The sequence below is a fragment of the Halichoerus grypus genome, chromosome 5 (genome assembly GCF_964656455.1).
Source record: "Halichoerus grypus chromosome 5, mHalGry1.hap1.1, whole genome shotgun sequence".
Lineage (NCBI taxonomy): Eukaryota > Metazoa > Chordata > Mammalia > Carnivora > Phocidae > Halichoerus > Halichoerus grypus.
The window spans coordinates 4,713,198-4,728,313 of NC_135716.1; the positions used below are offsets into that span (position 1 = coordinate 4,713,198).

General features: G+C 53.4%; 1 protein-coding gene across 1 annotated transcript in view; it reads left to right on the forward strand.

Annotated features, from left to right (window-relative positions):
• The window catches only part of COL22A1 (collagen type XXII alpha 1 chain), a 250,581-nt gene that overhangs the window by 155,715 nt on the left and 79,750 nt on the right, over positions 1-15,116 (forward strand). Inside the window, exons 33-39 of the mRNA XM_078071952.1 lie at positions 3,072-3,125; positions 3,393-3,446; positions 4,177-4,230; positions 5,528-5,581; positions 6,812-6,865; positions 9,525-9,638; positions 10,830-10,874. Coding sequence (XP_077928078.1) covers positions 3,072-3,125; positions 3,393-3,446; positions 4,177-4,230; positions 5,528-5,581; positions 6,812-6,865; positions 9,525-9,638; positions 10,830-10,874 — 429 coding nt within the window. The remainder of the gene's footprint in view (positions 1-3,071; positions 3,126-3,392; positions 3,447-4,176; positions 4,231-5,527; positions 5,582-6,811; positions 6,866-9,524; positions 9,639-10,829; positions 10,875-15,116) is intronic.

Here is a 15,116-nt window from a genome sequence, read left to right on the forward strand (position 1 = left end):
TTGGAGATAGGAACTGAGGTGGGGTTTTCAGCTGTAAGGCTGTGACTGGCCAGAGCGGCTGTCCCCACCTGCTACTGAGACTCGGCTTACCCAGATGGTAGCCACTCATATCACGCTACCTCACGTTGCCTCCCTTCCCTCTGTCCTCTGGGTCTCCCTCCCATGGGCCCACCCTGAGCCCCTTGAGCTGGAGATCAGCCTACAGGACCAGCCTCTCCTTAAAGGAATTGCTCCATTAAAGATGATTTCAAGGCATTCCAGCTAGAAGACTCATGACGGGGAGCCGGGGTCTGCCAGGCTTCCCCTTTGTCCCCCAATGGGGACACTTCCTGCAGGGTCTGAGATTTCTGGAAACCAGGAAACCACTGACTTCAGGTTGCAAAGTGAGGAAATTGTGTCTATGAAAAAAAAAAAGATTCATTGGGGATTATTGCATGTATCTCTCTGGACTGGCCTCGTCGCCATGGTAACTGTATTTTTATTGATGGTTTGGAAAAGTGTTGTTTGACATCTCCTTGCTCTCCAGAGGCCCGCTCCTTTGAGTCCCTGCACAGGGAACGGGTGGCAAAGTTCGGGGCATAATGAAGCAAGGAAACAGAGCGGGGCAGGAGGCCTGGAAGGAAAAGTCCACCTCCCTCTGCCTGGAGATGGAGAAGTCTGCTGGGGCTGGCTGCAGACCACGCCTGGGGAGGCCTTGAGGCAGTGTGCAGGTCTGGAGGGGGGATCCAGTCCTTCGCTGGAGGAAGGAGGGACAAGCAGCCTGGGGCTGGGGAAAATTGCAGCTAAGAACTCAGAGGGCCTTTGCAACTGGAGGGGGTTGGCTAGAAGGTGGTGCAGAAGCAGTTATCTGGGGAGGGGTCTGGGGCAGCCTTACTCTGACCCCTCAGCCTGCAAAGGAATCTTCAGGATGCCAATCAGAGCTTGAGTTTGCTGGGATGACACTGAGCGCAGAGAGGGTGTTGATGTGGCTGACCTCACCAGTCGGGAGAGTCAGGAAGAGAAGCCAGTCACACCCATGCATTCAATGATGATTGATGAGCACCCACTATGTGCTCCTGGAGTGAAGGCTCTGCCTCCCCACTGACTCCCAGGCCCCGGGCTGGAAATGGCTGGAACACCTTGCCTGTGAGCCCCCAGGGGTCCCTCCTCTGGCCTGGCCCAACCACTCGTGGGTCCTGAGCCTGTCTTCCTGCCACCTACAGTCCCTTGCCCCAGGGCATCACCCAAGATAATCCTGTTAGCCCTTTTGTCTTTACGGGTTGTATGGCCAGTGACTGGAGAACCAAAGAGTTTGGAAAATCCCCCCGTGGAAAGTTTCCTAGGAGGAAAACGTGCTGGGAGAAAGGTGTTGCTGTCCCTGGTGAATGGAGCCAGAGTGTGTTCTGAGCTGGTTTGCGATGGAGCCTCTACAGGAAAGAGTGAGGTCACCCCTGTGTTGGTGCCGCAGAGCATTTCCTAGAGCAATCTCAGTGAGTCTTGGCCACAGCTCCCCGAGGAAGACCATGCAGACTGAGTGTGACACACGATGCAGACAGAGAAAACCAGCCAGGGCCACGCAGATGCTAACTGGGGCACCCACCCGTCACTCGGGACAGGTGGGCAGGCGGGAACCTCTGGGGCAAGGTCTCCCGAGTCTGCCTGTGCATGGGGAGAGAAAGCAGCCTGTCCACCAGTGTCTCATGCCACTAGCCTACCCCAGGTTCCCTAACGCACATGTTAGAGTTCGCCTTCTAGATGATTCCAGGGTCCTCTCTAGGCCTCCCAGTCTCAGAAGCCTGTGCTTTCAAAACCCTGCCTTTGCAGGTCTCCCTTCTCCACTTCAGGCGGCGCTCATCCCATCTCTCCCAGGACCTTCCTGCAGATGGGGTGCCTAGTGTCTCCCTAAACAGCCCGTGGCACTCTCGGACAGCTCTAGGTCCTGCTTCTGTAGAAGGAGCCATGCACGGCCCTTCTGACGCACAGGCTTCCGTGGTTACCCTGGTCTCCCCAGAGAGCTCCACAGACCCACCCCCGCTCTCCCCTTTGGGGCTCATCTCTGCTGCCCCTTCTCTGTGTCACTGAATCCTCATGCCGTGTGCAAGAGAGAACACCTGTTCATTTTGCAGCTGTGGTCACAGAAGACACTGTGGCTAAATGCTTCACCCAAGGTTATAGAGCCAGCTCACTGGAGAAGCCGAGTTCTAGGTCAGTTCCTACGGATCTAGAGCTGAGGCTGTTTTCACTCTGGTCCACTGTCTCCACCCTTCTCCCACGATGGCCCTTCAGCTCTTGAAAGATAGAGGCCTAAGCCCTTCCAGGTCTGCCCCTGATGGAGCCTCCTATCTGCCCACCTTCTCTCTGTCACTTGTGAAGAGCAGGGTGAGGCTCTCTTGTCTCTCTACGCCTCCTGGGAGGTGTGTTGGGAGTCCTGGATGTGATAGCAGCAGATCAGGGGAATGGCCTGTCTCTTCCCAACATTAGATTGTTCCATTCTGGGCAGCTCCCAGTGTGGCACCCCTTTACCTGTCTGTGGCCCATCTCTTCTTCAGCAAAATTAGACACCCCAGTCTGGCCACCAAGAGTGCAGCATTCAGTCTCCAGTCTGCCAGATCCCTCAAGCAAAGCCCTTTCCCCAGCTTCTTCATCAAGACAAGGAAGGGGAGAGCTCGGAGTCTGAAAAAAGTCTCTCCCCTCAACATTCCTTCCATCATTATTCATTGATGATCTGCGCTTGCAGGGCTTGGGGCTGAAGGGGGTGGGAGTCGAACCCAAACCGTACAAAGAAGGGTAAAACTGCTGTGGGTCAAGTGTGTGGAGGACATGGGGCAGGACAGGGCAGGACAGGACAGCATCGCGCTGCCATGCGAGTCCCCGAGTTTGGGGTCAGCTTCCCTGCAGAAGCGATTCTTGGTCTTAGATTCGAAGGATGAGTAAGAATCATCAGAGTCCAAGGGGGTCACAGGGGAGAGGCTGAGGGAGCAGCCTTTGCTAATGGGTCAGGTGCAGACAAAGGACGGGGCGGGGTGGGGGCAGTGTGGCTGATCTGTGGGCGGGGCAGGGCATGTCTACTATACTCTGTGCTTCTCCAACAGGGAGAACAAGGGCCAAAAGGAGAGAAGGGTGATCCCGGTGTGCCTGGGGAACCGGTGAGTGCCCTGCACCCCGCACCCCATGCCCTTCAGCCTGTGCACTGGTTACAGGGCGTCCAAGGGCCGCGTGGCGGCAGGTCTGAACTGTACGATCTACCCACAGGATCCCCGCTAACTGAATGCAGCGCCTCCCTCCTTCCTCAGGGCTCCGAGGATGTCCTCACCGTGGATCCCAAATCAGACCGTTGCATGTGTCCTTGCCCCACTCCCCTCTGCTAAGAGCTAAGGTGATGACTTAGTTCCTTGATGGTTGTTGCGTTGCAGGGATCCCAGGGCCATCCTGGAGAACTGGGGCCTCGGGGACCCACTGGAGCACCGGTAAGAAGCCCTGTCTCCACCTGTGGGCTCTGAGGTGCAGGAATCCCCAGCAGCCCCCCGTCCCTCCCTGTCCCCACTGGTCAGTGTGCCTGGCATTTGGGGGCTACCCACCAGGGGGCGCTGCCATAGGTGCCGTGAGCCCAGTGCCCCAGGGCTGAAGGCCCTCACAAGGCACCCCCAGAACGCAGCCCTGGGGGTGGGTGCTGCCTCTGGACCCCTGGATGGGGAAGCGATGCTAGAGCACAGGGCGGTTCAGATGCAGGAATGCCCTCCTTCCCAGCTCTGATTGGCAGCTCTGGTGTAAGGGACGCTGATGCGGTTTAGCATTTTGATTTTGTTGTCATTTTTCTCTGCTTGGGCTTCTTAGAAACTGCCTTTCTCAGGCACGTTCTCTGGAGAGGTCCTTTTGGAGTGACCTGTGGGGACTTAGACCCCAGGGGGGCACTGGCTGGCTCTATGGGCCTGGGCCGTCCTGTCTCTGTGAGCCCTATTTATCTAATAATGTGTCAGCGCTGACACCTGTCCCCAGGGGTGGTGAGGACGGGACGAGATAACAGGCCGAGCCCCATGGCCAGGGGGTTGTGATTTCTGCGTGCTTCAGACTCTGCCCCCTGTCCTGCTGTTTGCATCCACTGACTCTGATGAGCAGGCTGTCCCGAGATGGCCCTGCATGGGGGGACGTGGGCAGCTTCCCCAAGATGTCTCACCTCCCCCTTTGTGTCCCGGGCAGGGTGCCAAGGGACAAGAAGGCCCACGTGGGGCACCTGGAACAGCTGGAAACCCTGTGAGTCCTCATGCCCCACGTGCCTCCTGGGGGCCGCGGAGGGAGGCTGGGCCGGGCACGTGCCCCTGGGCTCACAGCTCAGGGCCGATGGGAGGGATGGGCGGGGTGCTCAGCCAGGGCCGGGCGCCCCTGGAGCAGCGAGGACCAGGAGAGACATCCTGGTCTCTGCAACATTCCCAGCCTTTCAGGGCTTTGTCCACATGCCCAGCCCACAAACGGAGTGTCCTTCCACACGCACAGGGGTGAAGCACACAGGGACACGCCAGCACCCACTCACACATACACGTGCTCTAAAACCAGCCTGCACACATACAGTGATGTACACACCCCTATAGAAACTCCCAGCACACGGGGCAGCAAGGGACACGGGCAGACAGGTGCCTTCATGCACACACCTCCTGAGCTCTGCGCTGCTCTGCCTCACCTCCCGCGGGGCCAGAATCTCCGTGGGGTGGGCACTGGACCCTGGGGCTGATGGAGTGAAGTGTCCTGGTGCAGGGCCGCAGAGCTCAGGCTCCCGTGTGGCGCTGGTGGAATGAGGCCACCTCCACAGCGGCTCTGTGTGAAGCAGTGGTGGTAGTTAGAGGTCCTGGACCGTGGGTTAGAGGCCCCCGGCTGGAGGGCACTTGCACACCCAGGTCATCTGTGCCTGTGGCGGAGTGGGAATGGGGTCAGCCAAGGCAATGACCGACGTGGATGTCACAGGGCGGGGGCAGATGGCAGGCTCCTCCCGGCTAGTAGACAGACAGAGCCCTGGGCGGAAGGCAGCCTGCAGGGCAGTGAAGCCGAGTGCAGGCACGGACGCCTGGGAGAAACACGAGTAGCCTCCAGCCCTTGGGGAGTTCCCTGCTTCCCATCTCCATGGGTGTTGACCCCCACGCCTCCTCCCGTGGAATCTTTGTTAACCATCCTTGCGTTCAAGTCCACTTCCTCCAGGAAGCATTCCCTGATTCATCTGTCAAAGTCAACACACAGGCATGCACACACTCACACACGCACGTACGTGCACACGCACACATCCCCTCTGCCACCTCCATGCCTTGGTCTTAAGGAACTTCCAAGAGCCCTTCTGTCCTCCTGTCTCCCACGTCTGTGCCAGCATCCCACCTACTGGAGGTCTGGCCGGCTGGGCGCCACCACATAGGCACGGGAGGAGGCTCACCTTGCCCGTGGAGGGAACGTCAGGTCGGAAGTAGCAAGCTACAGTGAACTGAGGAGAAGGCAGTTTTGGAGAGACTCTGGGGTAACTGTTTGTCATCGATACATTGGGCCTTTCTAAAGTTCTGCTTCTGAATAGGGCAGTCCTGGAACTGCGGGCCCACCTGGTACCGGCGGCCCCCCAGGAAGTGCGGTGAGTAATGGGGGGGCCGGGCACCAGTGCTGCTTGCAGATCCACAGCCCCCCCACCCCAGGTTAACATGTTTATTCTCCTCCCTGAAGTGGGGGGGTGTGTAGGCATAGGCAATCCTTGCTCCCATTTGACAGCTGGAGAAATGGGCGTCCCAGACAAGGTCACCTAGAAAGTTCACCAGCCTAAGGCTCGAGGTCACTCATCAGACCTCCAAGTGGGAAACAAAACTGTGAGAATTGCAGAAAACTGCAGAAAGCCTGTAAACGTTGGGGATGTTGGGGTCAGCTTCCGAGTTTGCCTTTCGAAGAGACGGGACAAACCTAAAGGATTCCCAGGGGTCCCGACCCTTAGGGTCCCTGGATGCTGATCATTACACATGGCGGCATCTCTTCTAAGAACTTTGCGTGCATTAATTCGTGGAATCCCCTTGACCCGGGGAGGTGATTTTTCTCACTGCTTCCATTCTACCCAAGAGGAAAAGCAGACACAGGGAGACTGAGTCATGTCCTTAGTGGTCGCCCGAGATGGTGCTGGAACATGGCCTATGTCTCGTCACTCTCCCTGCTTCTCCCATTGGAGGTGCCTGCCAACCCTGCGTTCCTTTGCCTGAGGGTTTTCTCCGGCTTTCGGAGACGGCGTTGTCCAGCTATAGGACATGTGGTGATGAGCCTGAGCCCGAGCTGCTGGCTGTGTAAACCCCTGGCTCCTTCACGCGGGCAGCCCCGGAGGGCGCGTCCTGAACGAGCTCCGAGAGCACCTGCAGAGCTGGGCTCCAGCTCCACCCGTGTGGACTGTCGCCGCCCTCCCCTTCTCACTGCGTTGTTTCCCTCCTGGGGTATCCCTGGGCCACTTGCACTTAAGCCTTGGCTCCAAGTCAAGCCCCAGGTGATGTCGAGGGCATGGGGTGGAGCAGGTCCCTGATGCGGAGCCTGTGTTCCCAGGTCACCCTCCTCCTCCCTTGTGTCCAGTGGAGGCCGGGCCCTGCCCTCTGAGAGCCACTGCCTGGGGCGGGGCAGACCGCCAGGCAGGGCAGGCTCGGCACAGGGGCATGTGAGCAGACAGGGAGGGGCCGTGCGGGCAGGCGGGGAGGAGAGGGCCCCCCTGGGGAATTAAGTCAGGGATGGGGCGCCCATGGGGACAGACGGTTGGCTATGAGGGTGTAGGATCACCTTTCTCTGGGGGCCACAGGCCATCTTGAACTTATTATGTGCATAACCTGCATTTTTTCAGGGCTCCCCTGGCATCAGAGGGCCCCCTGGGAAAGACGGGGAGCGTGGAGAGAAGGTAAGACGTGGCTGCTCTCAGCATGCGGCATCTGTACTCGGGTTCTTGAGAAGCCGTGGAGGCGGAGGCCCAGCCGCTCGGGACTGGGTTCAGGCGCCGGGATCCAAAGGGGCTTTCTAGGTAGAGGAGAGAGAAGGCCGTGCAGCCACCTCTGGGAGGCTCCCAGCAGACCTGAGTCAGACGGATCCCTAGGGAACAGGTGGGGGCTCGAGGAGGCTCTGGGAAAGGAGGTGACTCGCCCCACCTCGCATAGCGGAGCTTGACTCCAAGCCCCACTTTGTCTCGATTTGGTGCACCAGCATATCCATCCCACACCTCTGTGTGCACCCTGAAGCCTTCCCAAGTTTGAGAAAGAGTTTCATTTATTAGAGGGAAGAGAGACATGGTATCTCCACAGAACACCAACGCCCCAGAGGTAGGGGAAGAGGTCCCCAGTCCTGTTTCACCTGCATTTCAGAAAGTGAAAGTGTCTCTGGGGTTTATTGCTGAGGGCCTGCTATTGGCTTCCAGTGGGTAGAACCTGGCGTTCTGCCAAGAATCTCACACTCACAGGACAGCAACCCCCCACCACAATCCCCCCAAATGCCAGTGTGCTGGTGTGGAGACACCTGACGTCTGTAACGTGAGGACAATGACATGTCAGTGGCAGGTTGTCAAGATGAAGTGCAGAACTGACCCATCAGAGGGCTCAGCAGAGGGCCGGGGAGGAGATCTGCTGCCCCATCTCCCTCCGCGAGCAGTGTCCCGTCCCCAGACATCCTCCACCTGGCAGACGGTCCACCGGGGCCCCTTTAAGTGCAGGTCCCTCAATGTCCTGCTAGGAATACCTTCAAGTCCACTTTAGCCAGAACCTTTTAAAGGAGAGATCATTTTGTCCTTTCTATTTTGGCAGAATTTAACAAGAATAGATGGTACATTTGCATTTTGGCAGGGAGGCTGGATTTTAAAATACATGTCTCAGATAAAAATGGTTTAGCGTGGAGGAAAATGATCAGCCAACCTATAGGACATATCCTGAGGTTTTTTGGAGTGTTGTTGATGATAAGCCCAATAATAACCCTTATGTGGTACAAGTGCTAATTTTTGTTTTGAAAGAAGATAATGCCATCGTAGATTACAGTAATAAAAGTAGAGCACCCAGATGAAGCCAGGGGAAAAAATAACCCTGGCCCATCTGCTTTGCCTTGATTATACCACGTCTGAAGATTGCGCTCTATTCTGGACACACAGTAAGTAGGGCACTGATGACCTTAGAAGCGGGTGACCAAGATGCTGGAGGTTTTGAGGTCCGGTTGAGAGCCAAGAGGAGGAAATCAGTGAGCTCTTAGCATATCCACCACTAGAGGGAGCCAGACACCCCTCCTTGGCTGTGCAAGAGCCTGGGTAAGGGCCCAGAGCCAGGGCTGCGTTGGGAGGGGAACCCCAGGATGCTCTGCAAAGTGGTCAGAAGCCCAGCTGCTAGGGCAGGCTCTTTCTCTCTCTCCGGATGTCCAGTGGCTGGCCTGAGGCTCGGGGAAGCCGATCCTGCCCTAGGCTTGCCGAGAGGGGCCCTTGCTTTCCCAGCCCTTGCTCTTTATCGCACCCTCTCTCCAGCAAGGAATGTCTATAGGCATTCACGCTGTAGCTCAGTCCCCAGGGAGCCCTGCCCAGGAAGAGGAGCCCCTGTGGCTCATGTGGTTTCACCCAAGCTCCACAGCCAGGGCTGCCACATGGAGCTCTAGACTTTGTGGTCCAAATGGTGAGCATTTGTGAAGAGTAGCTCCCTCCCTCCTCAGGTCCTGGAAGCTCTCTGTCTCTGGTGTTTCTCTCATCCCCCCACTCTGGAGCCCTGAGCTGTGTTCCTATTGCTGGAGGCCTACCCTGTAAAGAGGGGTTAGATTCTGTCCACGGAACTCCAAGGTTGAGTGTCACATGTCTGGAAGATTCCAGAAAGGGCAGTCTTGGCTGAATGGAAAGAAACAGTGTGTAACAGGGCTGCCTGATAAAGGAATAAGGCCTAGCAAGGTGATGAGCTCTCTGCTCTTGGAGGAATTCAAGCAGAAATGGGAGGACCTCCCACAAGAGATGCACCTGATGCTTTTTGCACAGGGTAGGCGACTGGACCATAAAAGCACTACTATCCTGCCCATTCCCACGTTCTGCCTTGTATCAGCTTGCCAAGTCTGCTGTGACAAATATCACTCACTAGGTGGCTTAAACAACAGAAATGCATTGCCTGACGTTTCTCACCATATCTGGAAGTCCTAAATCAAGGTGTCATCAGGGCTGGTTCCTCCTGAGGGCCATGAGGGAAGCATCTCTTCCAGAACCCTCTCGTTGGCTTATTGATGACTGCCTCCCCGCTGTGTCTTCACACTCTCTTCCCTCTGTGCCTGCCTGTGTCCAAATTTCCCCTTCTTACAAGGACACTAGTCATATTGGATTAGGGACCACTTCAACCTAACAACAGATTGCATCTGCGAAGATCCTGTTTCTCAGCTGAGGTGTGGGGGATTAGGACTTCAGCATACATATTTGGGGGGACCCAGGCCAACTTACACACATTGTGTAGAACAGTCAGAGCATCACCGGGAAGCCTCCCGACCCCTTCAGGCTCACCATTGAGAAGCTTACCTTCTGCATGTCACTGATCCTGGAAACTGTCCCCTTTTCTTTCCAGGGAGCGGCAGGTGAAGAAGGGAATCCAGGACCAGCTGGTCCCAGGGGTGATCCTGGGGCTCCCGGGCTCCCTGGAGCACCTGGAGCACCTGGACAGGGAAAGGACGGAGAGCCGGTAAGTGTCAGGTCCAGAGGTTTCTGTGTTCATTCGACCAGGCTAGAAATAGAAAAGAAAAGGAAAGGAAACAAAAAAAAGAGAGAGAGAGAAACTGGCTGACCTCCCAAGGATTAAGTGAGAGAATATGCATAAATCCATAGGATGTGGCACTGGGTGAGTGTTCATTATGTTAACTACGGTATCAGGCACTAAACACCATACATTTAATCTCACAACTACCCTGAGAAGTGAGTACTTTTTTTTAGTCTATTCAGGCACCTATAACAAAATACCATAGATTAGTGGCTCTAAACAACAGAAACTTAGTTCTCACAGTTGTGGAGGCTGGGCGTCCAAGGTCAGGGCGTCTGCATGGTCAAGGTCAGGGCGTCCGCATGGTCAAGTTCAGGTGAAGGCCCTGTTCTGGGTTACAGAATGCCCACCTCTCACTGTGTCCTCACAGGATGCAGGGGTGAGTGGTCTCTCTGGAGTCTCTCTTACAAGGACAGGAATCCCATTCACAAGGGCCCCGTCTCCTAATACCTTCACTTGGGCCTTAGGATTTAACTTACGAATCTGGGAGGGAAACAAGCATTCAGAACAGGGCAGTATTATCAACCCCATATTACTGAGGGGGAATATGAGGTTTGGAGAGGTGAATCACTTGCCAAAGTCACAGAGCTTGGCTGCGAACCCACAAGGGACTGGACCATCTCTTCTTCCTTCACCCTGGCTTTCAGCCAATACAACCAAATGTAGAATTGTGGTTTTTTAAAATCTGGCCATGTGTCTACATCAAGCAAAGCCCTTCAGCCTGAAGTTGAAGACTCTTCTCATTGGCTCCCCCAGGTCTTGATATCGTGGGAAATGAGGAAGGGACCAGGCTCTGGAATCCATGAGCTCTCCTTTGAAGCCTGGCCCTCCCATGTTTGCGGGAGCCTATGGCAGAAGACCGTAAGTGGGAAAGAAAGCTAAGAGATACAGGGGTTTGCTCAGGGTCACATGGAGGCAGTAGGCGGCCGAGGCAGAACTCACACATAGGAGACTTGTAGCTCAAAAACTGTGCTTTCTTCTGTAAACAACAGGCCACGGTGAGATCCTTGTCTTCCTCGGGCCCGCAGCATAGGACGTACACAGCTTGGCTTGTGGTGGATGGGTAAATGCACATCCGTGGTTTCATCGTTGTCCTTGTATCCTTCATTTCCCCAGGGGCTTCGTGGGCCACCTGGATTACCTGGACCTCTAGGAATCAAGGTGAGTGTGTATCCAAGCAAATTGTGATGTCATGGGTTGGCCTGAAATAAGGAACAGGCCCAGTTTCATTGTAAACCATCTCTGGCCACTCCAGTCCACTTCCCCGTTCTGCAGTTTATCACATTCGGCTTAACTAGAGACTCGAGGGCTCTGAACGGTGATCCTGGTGATCCTGAAGTCATTGCCATAGAGTTGGCACCTCATAAATGCTTGCTGGTAAATGCAGTTGCAGAAGACACTCGTCTTTACCTGGCAGAGCAATAGATCTAAGCAATTTTGTGTTTTTAGTCAATCGTGGTAACATGATCCCCAAATTTCAGATGTTTAACACACTAAACTTTTATGTGTCATTCCCAGTAAGCCTACTGGGAGTCGTGGTGGGTGGAGAGCTCAGACCCACACAGCCACCTCAGTCCAGTGACTGTCCCACCATCTAGGACCCGAGTCTGCTACCAATCCTTGGTGTGCAATGGAAAATGAGGGAAAGACAGTGGACAGACTGTGGGCCAGACCTGGAGGTAGCAATTCATTTCCCCCAACCTCTCAACACTGCCAGCAGGGGAAACTGAGTTTGTGGGCTAGCTCTGTGCCCAGGGGTGAAAGGGGGAAGCTTTGGTAAATACCTGTCATCTCACCCTCAATTCACTTGCAACCATAACTCAGAAAAGCTGACTTGGCCCAAGAGGGACTGTTTTTTTTTTTTTTTTTTAAGATTAAAAAAAAAATTCGCTTGAGAGAGAGAGAGCATAAGCAGGGGGGGAGTGGGAGAGGGAGAAGCAGACTCCCCACTGCGCAGGGAGCCCGATGCGGGGCTCTATCCTAGGACTCCGGGGTCATGACCTGAGCCGAAGGCAGGCCTTAGCTGACTGAGCCACCCAGGCGCCCCCAGCAGGGACTGTTCTTAGGAGAGCTTTCCTGAGTGACCGGGGACTCTTCCCTGAAGTTACCTTTACATGGAGTCGTTCACTCATGGACTCATTTATGCTCCGATCACCAGTGAATGCATTTATGATTGCATTTGCTGCCCATCTACTAGGCTGCCACGTGTCAGACCTTGAGGTGGGCTATGGGACAACACTGATGTATGGGACATGTTCCCAGCCCTCCAACAGCTCAGGGACCAGAGGGGAAAACAGATAAAGGAGTCGACAGAAGCAGACAAGTGCTAGGGTAGAGAGAAGCTTAAGGCATGAGTAAGCTAGGAGGAGGCTCCCCAGCCCAGCCTGGTTTGACTGTGGAAGACTTCTTGGAGGAGGCGATTTTTATCCTGATTTTAAAGTGCATGCAGCATTTGGAAGGGGAAGAGGTGAGGAAGGGGTTCTCTGCAGGGGTACTAACACAGGAGGAGACACCGAGGCTGGACGTGGAATGTGTTCAGAGACAAGCACATACTGTGAGCACACCCACATCCAATGAAACATGATTTAACCATCTCAGTTGCTTGAACTTAAGAATGTGGGTCAGTCCATTGCTGATGGACATTGGAATGTTTATATATATTTTTGCTTTAATTTAACATGTATATTTAAAATCACATTAAAATGTTGTATCATTATATTACTTTTTGCCCACTTGCGTGTATTTATGAAAACAGTTTTTAAAAATTCTTCTTGTGTGGTTTCAGTCTCATTGCCTGCCAGCCCCAGAGCCACTTTCTGAGTCAGCCAAACTCTTCTGCGGTGCATCCCCATCCCTCCCAGCTGTGTTAGTTAGGATACAGTGCTTCTGAAAACCATAGATGCTGCTATTCCGGGGAGCTTTATGCCAAACGCCAGATCCCTGTCCACTTAATAGTAGGAGAGGTTTTCCTTTTTATGCTAGAGCTGTATCTTCGGGATCTCAACAACATAGCCACAGAGGGTGTTGCTTTTTACAATTGTATGTAAAAGGCTCATTGACAATAAGATCCAGGATAGAAGTTTGAGGCCTCAGGAATGCTTGCTGCTTCTACATTAAACTTCTTTGCTTCCTGGTTTTCCCCCTATTCAGGCAGATAGCCTCTGTAAGCCTCCTAAGCTTGCACTGATTGAGGTCATGATCGCTCCTGTGAATCCCTGGTAGTGATTTTGTTGTTCACGGTCAAAGTCAAAAGAAATGGGGGTGTTCTCAGAGTGATCTGAGCAAATGTATGGCAACTTCCTATTTTCTGAAGAAAAAAAAAAACCTTTAGAAACAACTTCTCCTGAATTTGGGGGCATATAAAATAGTCCCATATGCCCGGAGCAATGGGCATGTGTGGAGAGGAACAGGAGGCTGGATCCAGACTCTGGAGGGCTTTGTGGCTCCATCACCAGCCCGAGGCTGGTCTCTGAGGCCCCCTGTGATGCTGTGACCCCTGTGTGTCATTGGCAGTGTTCCTTTTCTCTCGCTTTCCTCCCCAACAGGGAGCCTCCAGCCTCTTAGAAGAGAGGAAGGCAAGGGCACCAGAAATGCCTTAAGATGCCCTTTCCCTGTGATAACTATTTATGAGTTCAATAAATTCAACTCCCAGGCAGAGTTTGGGGAAAAATCAGTGATATAACACAAATAAAAATAGTTGCCTAACTCATGGTGTCCTAGGTCCATGCTTAATAAATATTCGTGGTCCTTATTATGAGATCACCCTATGGAGTCAGCTTTAGGGTTGCAGCAAGGAGATGGGGATCTAGAGAGCCCTTATCCACCCCTGAAGGAATATTAGAGACAGGAGTGCAGAGAGCCTTGACCTGGGGTCCAACTGACCAACTAGTGTCAACTTCAGGGGACCCAGGGATGGTTAGTCATGCTGTCCTTTTGGCCAAATGTTTACTCTTATTTAAAATGCGAGGCATGGGAAGGGATGACCCATTCCAGTGTTGATACTGTATACATTTGTAAGTTAGAATGTGGTTTAGAGATAAAGATTTCCATAGTTAATTGGCATTGGGAAGGTAAGTTTGAATGCTGGGAGGTCTTTAGTTGAAGAATGGGCTGCTCTTAGGGTGGAAGGAGGGAGGGATGTAGAGAAGCCAGAGAGCCTGCTGAATGCCACGCCCCCCCCCCAAGTGCTGTCCATGGTGCTGAAGGGAATCCCCTGGGGTAGGAGGGGAGCCTCACTTTCTAATTACTCATAACTGCAGGAAGGTCCTTAAAGACACTTTTCCTTTTCTTGTGTGGCACTTGTTTCCAGCAAAATGAACAGGCTTTGCCTTCATACAGAACTGGTGGGATCCCAGCTCAGCGACCTACAGAATAGATGACTTGAAGCAAGTGGTTTAGTCTGAGACTGTCTGTCCTTTTCTGTTTAAATGAGTAAAGCATATTTAACTCCCGAAGGGCTCCTGTGGAAAGAAATGATGTCATTCTCCTTCCACGACCAACACTTACTCACATTTCTTCCCTGGACACTGTTGGACTGGCCCAGAATGTCTTACAGCCAAAATATTTTCTAGAGTCAGTATCTCAGATTCTAGTTCACGTGCCCCCCCGCCTTTTTTTCTTAATCTTGAGCCTTTTTCCTTTTGCTGACAGAGCATTAAGGTCTTTTTCTCTTTTCTTGGGGGCTATTTGCTAAAAGTCTCAGCCCATTAAGCTGTGAAATTTTGTTGCTTTGGGAAAATGTTAGCATCACAATGGGCCATAAACAAGGGAAAGGAGCCAGGCATGGCTACCTTGCAGAAAAGAAGAGACTCCAGATTCCAGGCTGGGCTGAGTGCTCCCTCCTGGCTCTGTCCTGCTTCCTCCTCTGTAAAAAGTTGATTTCCCCTCAAAGGCAGAATTTAGTACCTGACAAAATGTGGACAATGATGGATTCACTCATTCTGGCACTCAGGAAATGGCAATTAAAAGTTGTCACCAATGCTGGGTCCTAAGCTGGGCACTATGGATGCAAAAGTATAATGATATTGGGGCACCTGGGTGGCTCAGTAGGTTAGGCAGCTGACTCTTGATTTCCACTCAGGTCATGATCTCAGGGTTGTGAGATCGAGCCCCGCATGGGGCTCCACGCTCAACAGGGAGTCTGTCTGCTTGACATTCTCCCTCCCTCTCCCTGTGCCCCTCCCCCTTGCTGGCTTGCGCATGCTCTTTCTCTCTCTCTCTCTCTAAAACAAATCTTTAAAAAAAATTGTATCGATATTGTACCCAACGCAGGGTCTTACTCATTCTAGGTACTTGACAAACACTTGCTCAATTACTGGATAAATGAATGAATGGATAGTTTCTACTTTTAAGATACTTACACAGAAGTCAGAGGGTCAGAAAGACACAATGGGGGAACAAGGT